This window comes from Parasteatoda tepidariorum, chromosome 5, assembly GCF_043381705.1.
Source record: "Parasteatoda tepidariorum isolate YZ-2023 chromosome 5, CAS_Ptep_4.0, whole genome shotgun sequence".
NCBI classification, from domain to species: Eukaryota; Metazoa; Arthropoda; class Arachnida; order Araneae; family Theridiidae; genus Parasteatoda; species Parasteatoda tepidariorum.
Window position 1 is genome coordinate 17,958,248 of NC_092208.1, and position 12,417 is coordinate 17,970,664.

At 25.8% G+C, this 12,417-nt stretch overlaps 1 protein-coding gene across 2 annotated transcripts in view; it reads right to left on the bottom strand.

Annotated features, from left to right (window-relative positions):
• LOC107453196 (focadhesin) overlaps positions 1–12,417 on the bottom strand; it is a 46,616-nt gene that overhangs the window by 806 nt on the left and 33,393 nt on the right. For both annotated transcript variants that reach the window (XM_043043207.2, XM_043043206.2), the window contains exons 25-33: positions 11,934–12,011; positions 11,634–11,799; positions 9,199–9,279; positions 8,106–8,228; positions 7,907–8,022; positions 5,826–5,975; positions 3,677–3,984; positions 700–874; positions 440–616 (exon numbers count right to left, since the gene is read on the bottom strand). In XM_043043207.2, coding sequence (XP_042899141.1) covers positions 440–616; positions 700–874; positions 3,677–3,984; positions 5,826–5,975; positions 7,907–8,022; positions 8,106–8,228; positions 9,199–9,279; positions 11,634–11,799; positions 11,934–12,011 — 1,374 coding nt within the window. The remainder of the gene's footprint in view (positions 1–439; positions 617–699; positions 875–3,676; positions 3,985–5,825; positions 5,976–7,906; positions 8,023–8,105; positions 8,229–9,198; positions 9,280–11,633; positions 11,800–11,933; positions 12,012–12,417) is intronic.

The following is a 12,417-nucleotide window of genomic DNA, read 5'->3' on the forward strand; positions in this document are numbered from 1 at the left end:
AAACAGGAATTAGAAATTAATCAGAAAAAAAGCTGAAAGCAGCTATAATACACCATTCACAAAAATTATTATATAATGAAATCAGTGTTATTAGCTAGATCTGGTGAAACAAAGAAAATCACCAAGGTGCATAGAGATTTCGGACTCCTATTTACTTGAAAGTAAACTCTAAGAAAAGGGAAGTTTTGGAAATAAAGTGCATAATTTTATTTTTACTATTTAATTAAATTAACAAAATTATATTGTATTAAAAATATATTTAAACCAAAATATATTTAATTATACAAATACACTCTGTAATAAAAAAAACGCCTACTTGATTAGATTTTTATTACCCAGGCATGGCAAATATATTTTAAAACCCAGTAAAATGTAAGAATCCTATATCTCAATACATATATAAAGGAATTTCTTAAAAAACCAAAGGAAATTAACCAACCTTATCTACAACACTGAGCCATTTTTCTTTCCCACAGAGCTTTGTAATGGCAATAGGAAGATTTTCTATGAGCTGATGATGAGTTAAATTAGATACTGGTAACAAGCTATAGCAACATTCCAGCCCAGAACAACCAATTATTGTAGCTACACAAACATCATTTAAAAATCTAAATACCTAAAAATAAGACACATTGAATTTTTTCTCCTTATTAAGCATATGTAATTAATTCTTGTAAACAACTGAAAGTAAAATCTTACTTCTCCAACGGTAAGAAGTTGAAATTGAGATTTTGCCTCATTCAAGACATTAACCCAACCTATTGTCTCCATCAACCAAGAAATGCATTTTTCAGGCACATTAATTTCACTCTCTTCATTACAGATACCAGACAGGAAACAATTACATACGGCAGAATAAATGTATTCTTTATCTCTACAATAAAATTAAATGACAACTTATCTTATACAAAAAAACAAATACTTACTTAACAATAAAGTACTGTATAAGATAATAATAAGAAAAACATATATATGATTTATCAAAATTTTAAACTTATTTAAAACAGTTATAATGCAGATAAATTTAACTGTTTGTATCGAAAAAGGCATGGCACCATTTTAACTATATATTGCTTTAAAATGTTAGAAATATAAAATATATATTTTATAACACCTTTCTTTAAACTTACATTCTTCTCTCACAAACACGTAAAACTGACACTTATATAATGCGATGTAAAGCATCATTGTTTGAGAAATTCACAAAATGATAAAGTAATTAAGTTTGATTGTTGTAAATCTTAAGACATGATTGCAGATTTTCTAACAAAACTACTTCCTAAACAAAAATTTTTAAACTTTAGAAATGTATTAAAATTATTACCTTAATTTTAATTGAATTTTAAGAATATGGAAAAGTGTTATTAAATACAAGTTATCACTAATCTTTCAATGCAATGTTTATTATTTTAGTCACTGGATGGCAAACTTTAATTATGCAAAGTATAACTTTATACAAATTTCATTTTTTCTTTTAAAACTAATCTATACTCAAACTTGTTTAAAGCACTAGTTCTACAACTTATGGTTACATAAGAATAAACTCATATTTTACATGGCAATTTGTGCTTTTGCTAAATTATTAATGTCTCATCTTTTTGCGTAATATTGTACAACAAATATTCGCTCAAAATTGAAGAATTAGTGAAGACAGCACGAGTAAACACGTGCAAGACAAAGGTAAGAATTCATTATTTTTACTACCTTTTATTCACTTATGTGCATGTTTACTCACAAGATTTATTTTCTTCATGTATTAGTTGAAAAGTGCAGCTATTTTTTGATTGCACAATATTTCCTTAACTTTTTTTTAACTGTAAGCAATTGAATCAATTTCTTATATTATTATGTACTTTTTAGTAAGTACTGAAATTCAGTACTTAATAAATATTAGATCTCAGTATATTAGATCCAAATTAGTGAAACAAGATGTACCAGATTGTTAAACACTGAAAGCAGAGCATCAGTTGTTGTTTTTTTATAATGTATAGAAGAAAAATGTTTTTTAAATATTATCTTTTCCTTGGTTATATTAAAAAAAAAAATTTTTTTTTTCATAACTTATTATAAATTTTGTAATCAAGATTTGAATGAGATTTTAAAAATTTCTTCACAACTAGCATAGATCTGAATTTCAGGTAAAATTTCAATAAATTATTTTAATATTTCATTAACACTTTTTAATTGTCATTTTAATTAGAAATTATTCACTGGCTTATATTAGAAATGATTTGAAAATATTATATGAAATTGGAACTTTTCAATGATAAGAAAAATCAATTGAAATGTTCAGTCAAAACTAACTTTTGCCACTACATTGTATTTTTACTTGTTTACATTTTTTAGATATAAAAAAAAAATTCCACATAAAATGAGGTCACAAGTTTAAGACAAAATTTTTGGATGCAGAAGATATAAATCATTTAAGTTTATTCACTCAAAATATAAATTATAAAATTTTTGTTCTTCATACATATGAAAGTCTTTTAGTGGGAAAAAGTTAATAGCAACATTTTGAAAAATAAAATCATATTTTAGTTTTACTTAATGACGCAACAAAATTTATTTGACTAGTTTGCTAGGGCTTTAAATTTCACAGATCTCAGTGGATGAAGGCACCAAGTGACAATCGTTCATTTTTTTTGAATCAGGGTTCTTGATTTTTCTTCTTCTTATTTCCTTTAAAAATTAAAAAAAAAATCTGATTTATTATATTACAATCAAATTTTCTTGATTTAAATCATTTGTTTCTAAAATTTTCTTCCAAGATAGTTTAAGTACTTTAGTTTATAATAATTAAATTTTATAAACTTAATTATAATTGAACTATTATGAAAATTTAATCAACAAAACATTTCAACCTATACAACAGCATACAAATGTTTAATACATACGCATTATTCAAATTTATTAAAAATGGAATAGAAATGGAATATTAAAAATGGAATCGAATTAACTACTGAAAAATAGGCTAAAAACCAAATTAAGAAAATTACTTTCAGCCATATTTTTTTTCTCCATTAAACATAAAAATCGATATTCTATAACTGTAATAAATTTTCATTTAGTTCCAAGAAAAAAATGTCCGTCATAAGTTTTATTTTCATTTAGTTCCTAGAATTTCATTCTGAAAATTTCACAGGAATTAAAAGATTTTTAAAATGTCATTTCAAAAGTGCTGTAATTTATTTTCCACTATGTTACTAATGCAAGTTTTCGAATCAAAATTTATTGACGAAACAATATATTTACATTAAATTTTAAAACTGAGAATATCAATAAAAATATACAAATAATCTTACATAAAATCTTTAAAACATTTCAAATCAAATATTTCCTTTAAAAAAATCATTTGATTTAAATCATGATTTAACTTGTGGTTTAAATCAATGAACCTTGTTTGGAATGGAAGAATATTTTAAGTGCATTTGGCAGCCAACAATTAACCTCTTTTTTGACAACAAATTAATATGCTACGAGTACAAATGCTATGACGGGAACAGTTTAAATGAATTTAATTATTTTAATTTTAGCCAATTGTTCGTGGATTAGGAAGTAAATTCATAATTAATTAAATGTTATCTTATGTTGTCAATGTATAAACTTCATTGCTAACTTAAGCTTTTGATTTATTAAAATGTGCCTTAGAACCAACCATACAGCTCTTCATATTTACCTTAAAGAAGCATGCTTTCCTTCTTCAATACAAGGCCTAAGAGAAGAGAGAGGCTTTTTTCCACATCTTACAAGATAGCACCAAATAAAGGTAAGTGGAACAATATCACTGTTATTTTTAGTAACACATAATGAATTCTCTAAGTGCTTTGCAGGTAAACATAACAGTACAGAACATATCCAAGAAATGTGCTCACATAACAGGGAAAAGTTTTTCTTCAGATGTTTAAAGACTGAAACAAATGCATTTTGCAGAATTTTTATAGATTGTTGTTTTAAATTCTTTACTTTAAATGATTCCGCAATTCCCTGCAAGGAAAAAATTAAAAAAAAAGAATATTAGAGAAAATTCAAAAAAGCATAAGATATAATGAAAAACTAAATATGGGTATGAGTTGCTTTTTGATTTATATGTGGCAATTATAAATCCATACACTAATTGAAACTTCAATAGTTCATTAGAATGAAAAAAAAATGAGTAAAATCAGTTGTTATAGTTTCTAATCCTAATTGGTAAGTTAAGAAGAAAATAAATCCTTCTTTATAGTAGCCAAATAAGAAAGTAGATGTTCAGGAATGAATTGAAGGATGTTGTATTTCCTATTGTTGGGGAAAATCTAATTTCTATATTCAAATAAATCTGAGACATTTCAAGCGACTTCTTTGGAGTCTCGGAAAAACAGAGGGCTAGCCAAAAACAGAGGGCTAGTCCCAAAATTAGGAGCCACAGTATAAGCTCTAAAATAATTTCTTATTGTGTGATAAATATGATACAGAACTGCCCTAATGAAATTCTCATAATTTATTTAAATGAAACTTGAAAAAACAATCAGGACTATAATTTTCTATCCAAATTAGTATATAAGTGATTTTATGATAGAATTTAATTTTTGATGAATTAAATGGTAAATACAGATTTTTTTAGCTGAACATTTGTTTGAATCAATTGAAAATTGAGAAGTTATTGTGTGTGTGTGATAGTGAAAAATATTGTTTAGAGAAAACACTGTTTAAAGTTTATTTTTTTCTCATTTGCAGGAGTTTAAACTTTTATTGCAATTTCTTTAAATATGTACAATGTCAAATTATTTCTACATATATCTACAGAGCAATTATACAAAGTTATATTCACATTGATGTAAAAAATAAGCAAAATTCACATCAATTTCAAAGTAAAATAATTATATTAATAAATACAAAAGTAGTTTGACATAAAAAAAAATTAATTACTATAATAATTAACAGTGCATTATTTTGGGAGTATTATAAATTTGCAATTAATAATGAGGATTGGTTTTTACTGAATTAAAAACTAAATACACAACACAAAATTAAAGAGTCAATTTATACACAAAACTTAAGTTATTTTTTTTCATACAAATAATCATAAAACTCTTGATCATAAACTGACATTCCAGTTATAGTTATGGACCAAGCATTTCGTATTTGCATAGTTTATATTAAATTTTCTTTTTAGTCTTTTTCTTTTTAGAATTTTAATTGAATAACAAGGTGTGAATTTTTTCCAGCAGGAAAAACTATAGGTAAAAGTAGGTCCTTAGAGGTCACAAATGTTCAGTTAGTTTTATGTAGTAAGACAACATGAGTAAAGATCTCGAAGTAGGCAAGAGAAAAAATCGGGGCAAAATTTTACAAAAACATTAGGACAGACACAACATTTATATACCAGTCTACTTTTAAAAACAGCAAATCACAAACTAAAAAAAAAGGTTAATTTACTCTACTTAAGTATAATAAAGGCAAATTTCATCACAAAATAGAAATTTTTAATTCCAGTTACTTTGTACAAAACATAAAAGTTTTAACAGTTTACGAAATAATAAAAAAAAATATGTATAAAAAATCCAGGTCTTTCAATTCTTCGACTCAAATATTTTAAGATCTGTATCTGTTTTCACATAAAAAAAAAGAATAACAAGACAAAAAGCTAAAAAATCAAGACAACTAAGATGAAACAAAAAAATCTTTTAAAAACAAAATGAAATCATTAAAATTTATTTTTGAATCAGGAATTCAAAATAACTTTGAATCAATAAAATAATTAATTAAAATATAATTTCAAACTAATCAAAAATTTTACTTTATGAATAAATGTTTTAGCATTTGAAAAAATATGCCAAAATTTTTACCTGCATCAAGAGTTTTCCATCAGATTCAAAATTTTCGTCATGTTTTGTAACATAAAATATAATTGCTGGGAAAAATATTTGTAGTTTGGCATCTGGTAAAGCTGTAATTAAATCTGGAATGCTTTCTAGAAGAATTTTCCAGCAGTTTCCCTATTGAAATAAATATTAATTTCATTGAATATTAATTTTAAATATTTTCACAAATTGTAAATGCAGTGCTGTTTAATTGTTTGCAAAAATGCTTTGTAACACTCAGTAACACTCTAAAAAAAACAACATTAAAATAAAGGTGCTAAAATATAGAAATGATCAACATGTGCAAGGACTTTAATCTTGCGAATTTATAAGAATAATGAGTTCTTTTATGTGGCTAACTTAATCCTAAGAACTGCTCTTAAAGATTCGTATACGTTTTCAATAACTTAAATAGGTTATTCATTTTAATTAACTTTAAATTAATTAATAATTCAAAATATTTTCTGAGGCATTTTTTTTCTTTTGGTGAATGTTATAACTATAATGTTAAAACTATACTTAACGTTAGTGTTATAACTATGCTTACTTAAAACTATGTATATGCAGTATATACAATATTTTAAATTAAGATATATTATGTAGAGTAATGGTCGTCATTACGAGAAGTAGTTTTAAACATCAGGTCCTTTAATTTTGTTACTATTTATAACAGAAAAAAAACTTTACATATTCTCGGCCATTTTAATAATCATCATTAACCATCTAACATTTAAAAAATTATGTAAAACTCATAAATCACCCTTGGGAGAAATTTAAGGAGCTGGTATGGATATTAGAATATAGAAAGTTAAACGGTGATTATTAATGAGGTATGGGATGAATTAGAAATGGCAATGAGGTTTTGAAACAAAAAATAAACAGAGTTGCCTGTTCACAGCCTTAACTCTATTTTTTTAAAAATAAAATATGTATTCAAACCATTTCAGTTCCTGAGTTTTCAATAAAAAAACGCCATTTGTTAATATTTTAGAAAGCCGTAAATATTATTAATAAATGTAACACTAACCGTTTTCTTAAATTATTTTAATTTTTTTAAAATTTTAATACTTCTCTCAGCTTTTGTTAGTGAAAATATTTACTCCTAAAAGTATGATTTAGAATTTAATTTGATTTCATTTAGCTACTGCAATAAGTTTTCTTCTTCCTGAGGCTATTTTCAAGCTAGATTCTTTGCTTATTGCGTACAAAAAAGAAAATATAGATAAAAACAATAAAATAAGACTTATAACTTTTACATTCATTGCAATTTCACTTGAGTACGCCATACAGTGGAAGAAAACTTTCATCGCAAATTCTCTTTCTCTTTCATTAATAATTTAAAAGAAAGAAAGAGTAAGTTCAGGCAAACCTAGAGTAAGTCATAAAGTTTAAGTTGTTGAAAAAGAAAAGACTTCAAAATATTAAAATGCAAACAAATTATTAGAAGTGAAGTTCACCATTGCGTAATACTAAAGTTATCTTCTCATAATTTATTTTCATTTGTATATTTTAAAATTTTTTTCAGTGTTTGATATTTCATGGTTTACTCCAGGTTTGTCTGAACCCTTTTTTTTGCCACACTTTAAATTAGAAATGAAGGAAGAAGATAATTTGTGAGGAAAGTTTTCATCTGCTCTATGGCGTCTTCTTAACACAGCAAATTTGACATGCAAACTAAACTTTTTTTTATAGGTAAAAATACAGTATATATCCATTTGTAACTCTAAAACTTGTGAAATCTAAGTTTAGTTAAAAGATTTAAGGTAATACACTACATTAAATTTTAATGTCAAATTATAATTTTCATAAGTTCACCTTAAAAAATACAAGATTTAAAAATACAAATACATTGCCTTCTGAAAGAACTATAATTGAAATTGAACTATAATTAAAATTGAAACAATATTTGCACTTGGATCTTAACTGCATGTATATAACAAACACATATCTATACACATATTTTTACAAGCTTATAAACACATCATTCAAAATATAATTGAGGCTTTTTTTCATCAGAACATGATAAACTTGTTTTAAATTAGGTAAATAAACATAATATTACTTACATGTAACGAATGTATAAGAGGAGGGCTACAATATGAGGCAAGTAGATTAGCTGCATGAGCTGAACTTTTGGATTGGTAGATCAAAACACTTAATACAGTTTCGACAATTGCGTGATCTAAATACAATTATCAAATAACGATAAGTTTATGACAGAAAAGATGCATTTATTATATTGAAAAACCTTGTTACTTGTAATACCTTCTTTGTTTACCAATAATGGAGATAACACAAGCATCCAATTCAGAGGGGGTAAAGGTCTGGAAAATTCCTTTTTTAACGATCTTAAGCAGGTTAACTGGTGGCATTCGCTCACGTGCTCCTCTAAAATTTGCAAAATAAATAATCATTGATAAAAAAATAACCAGATTTTATGGAATATATTTACGATAAAATAATTAGGATCATAGATTGATTGTTGAAACAACAGTAGAGATAATCTCATATTTAAGAATTAATCATTTGTTTAATCTATTTAGCCTCATCTCTTTCACTCAACTCATAAAATAAGAGAAACTTGATTGTAAAATCATTAAACTGTTCTTATTTAACTATAAAATGTTCTAAACCTTGAGAGGTCACATAAATTCCAGGTGACTACCAGAACTGAATGATTTGACATTTTAGTCTGCATCACACAAGGAAAATCAGAAAGAGTGAGGGTCGTGCCACCTCATTTCAACTCTTCATTCACATATGTGTAAATTAGTTATGTTCAAAAGATGGAATTGAGCCCTCAAGTTAACAAATAGGGATTGAGTTGATAATGGGTTTCAATGGCAGGTGACTTTACTACACCAAATTCGAATGATATTTCAGAATGTAGGCAAGTTGATCTAATAATAACAAAGATAAAAAAATACAGATATATTAGGGCAGATTAAGGTTGTGGGATCAGTTTACTAAAAGGCTATCTTCCCTTAGGGTTACCACAACAGGAGATTAACATTATCTAATCCAACTATACATAAAAATTTTAATCTAAAAGCACGCATAATCTTTTAAAAAAAGATATCACTGACAAAATATCGAGATTTTTAAAAAAAAGATAAAATTAAAAAAAAAAAAGATAACTTTTTTGATTAGAAATTTTATTTATGTTCTCCATGATAATACAAAGCACATTTATCTTTTGAAAAAAGATAATATTAATATCCCTGCCAAACTAAATGGATATTTAAAAAAACCTTAAATGTAAAAAAAAGGCATGATATATTTTGACAGCTAATTTTATTTTTAATCACCATAATAATATAAATAATAATAAAAAAAATATCAGAAAACTTTTATTTACCATCAGAAGCATTGTCAATAATTGTTTTCATTAGAAATCTTAAAGTACTTTTTTCATTCAAATAGTGGTAGCTTGATGGAACTGAAAAAGAAAAACAGTGGTTATTTAACTGATTAAAAGGTATAAAATTTTTTTAAAATCTTTCCCTAATAATTGCTGAGTATTAAACAACAATGAAGAAAAAAGCTCCTTTAATAGTTATATTTTTGATTATTTCTGTTAGGGTATGCCAATAAAATATCTAGAATATTCTTTTTAACAACAGAAAATTCTTTTTAACAACAGAGAAACCTATTTTTTTCAAAACATAGAATTTTTAACCTTGTTTTATCTTTTTATAATTAGTTTTTGAAAATGAAAGAACTATGACTGATCAATAAATAAATCTAATTTTTAGTCTTCGTGTTGATAGCATCAGATTCCTTTTTACAGCAAAAATTGCTTTTTAATTTTTTTGTGCAGCATCAATAATATAAAACATTCCAGGAAAATAAAAAATGTTTTTAATATGAATTTAAATGTGTGGCGTCATCAAAGACTCATCACATCGAACGTCACACGGGACGTCATCTTCATTAAAATGCAGCGCGGTTGGAAGAAACCGATCTCTCAAGATGCAAATCAGCTTTTCCCGGACTGCGCGCGCCTGCACTCAAGAAGGATAAAAACCAGCTCACCGACGATCAGAGTGCCACTTCGACTTCAGCTCTCACCCGGAGATGTGTGCAGTACCTAAGCCACCTAGTCCCGCATTACTGATGTCTTCCCACTTACTCTGATGATAGACTTTATTTTGTACAACTCTTTTAAGTATTTTAGTTGTTTATTAAGGAAATAAACCAAGTTATAGTTATATAATGTCTGGTATCTTCCACATCCTTCCAAACACTAAAAATGAAACAGACATTATTTAATATATATATATATATATATATACATTTATATATATATAGAGAGAGATTCAAGGCATGTGCTAAGCATTCGCCCCCTTGCCAAATGCGATAAAATAGTAAATTTGGCGAATAAAATTGTGTTTTGGTGAAAGTAGGATGATTTTTTCCACTGGAAAGAAAAAATATATTTAACTCGATCCTCAAAATGAATTTTTCTAAGCAAATCAGTATTTTTTTTTTATTCGATTACGGTAATTTTAGGCAGATGCGCTGCATAACCAATTAGAATTAGGTCAAAATAATATAAGCCTGAAACAAACTACCGTGAAATAGTTTCCTGTGGGAAAAAATTAACCATAAAAAATTATTAAGATTTACATTTGGGGAAGACTTTTGAAAATTGGAGAATACTTTTGATATTTGGCTAATAATTCGAAATACTTAGCGAGGGCCCTGTTTATACATATATATTTCTGTGAATTCTGGAACATTGCATACTGCCATAGACTTATATATGAGTGAGGTTGTTTTAGTAAAACAATAACATAGTTTTAAAACAAAGTTTCCAAAAAAATATTGTTAATGCTCTCTAACTTAATTTTTGTAAAAAAAGACTGAAACACTTGGAATAAATATATAACCATGCTTTACCATGTAAGACAAAGAGAGAAAAGGATCTAGCTAATGATGTGATACATTATTTTTGAAATAATCTTGATTAGATCTAACAGTTTGAAAAAAATTTTCAGTTGGAAATGTATGCATTTTGCAAGATTAAAAAATTATTTTAGTCATTTAAAACAAAAAAGATAAATAAAAAAGTTTTACATGCAAATATGTCATGGTTCATTTGAAAATTATTGCTGATATTTATTTATAAAAAAGAATAATATACAACTACAATTTTACTATCGTCAACAGCAACTTTTAGGAAAAATGTAATATTTATTAAACTTTTAAGAAGGAAACTGAATGATTACTAATTTCCTATCTCCTGATGATGGTCTCATAAAGGAGTGAACTATTTTAGGCTGCAGTTCAGGCATCATGGTATAAAGAAAATTGCAGCCTAAAATTGCAATGAATTTAACAAAAATGTTTCAGTAAAAGTTTTTTTTTCTTTGTACAATTAAAAACATTTGTGTTTTTTGTTTGGAAATCTGAAAATAATGTTTTTTAAGCGATTGTATTCAATTTTGGAAGACATGCAAAATGATGTATACGAATGCATAAAATATTAGAATTGTCTGATTAAACATTTAATACTATAATACTATTTATATAACAAAACTGTTTTAGATAGAATAATAATAATACTGTGTAAAGAATAATACTATCTAATAAAGCTGTTTTTCATGAAACTATGCAGCATATATTTTTTTGTAGCTCATTGTCAAAAAATTTTAAACAATATTTTACAAATTAACTAATTAGGAATAACATTTCTCTAAACACAAACATTTTTCAGCAAAAAGCATCTTAATATTTCAAACAACAGTAGAAAAAACAAACAAAACTACATGATTATTCTAAGGTACAAACCAGACTCTTCAGACTCTTGATTGAAAGAATGAACTGAAAACAATCGTCCAACCTCCCAAGAGCAAACAGTTTGAAGTCCTGTATCTCTTGTAGCATTTAGAAGTTGAAACATTAATGATATCAAATCATTCATCATATTATTGACATTACTTATTTTGCTTTTAGCCTGAAAATAAATTAAATAGAAATTTCTCAAACAGTAATATAATTTTCTAAGAATTTTATGAAAATTAAGGGAAAAAAATTTTACATTTGGAAGTGTTATTTTTTTAAAACTAATAAATAATAGCTGCAAATTACCAACAGAAGTCCTCTACCACAAGAATATAGAGCGCACAATCCATTTAATGCAGCTATTCGATGAAGTGTCTGCTTTTTCTATTCAAATAGATGAAATATTTAACATATTAGTATAATTTTCAACATTATACAAAAATAAGGAGCAAATTATTTAACAAAATGCAACAAAAATGTGCATAATTCAAAGTAAATGGGCTTAAATCTACTTCAAAAAAATTAATAAAAGAAATTTTATTTTGGCACAGGTATTATTATCATTCATTTTAAGTTTTCTAGAATTATTATTGAGTAGGAGATGAAATTACAATCAAATCATGATTAAATACATGAAAAACACTGCAAAATTATGACTTAACAAATTTGTTATAAAAATGTAACAAATTTCAACAATTTACTACCTCATATTATTTGTAATGGGCAACCTAGTCAAGAAAAACTAAATATTAAGGAATTTCTAAATAACAATGCCTTATAAATATTATAT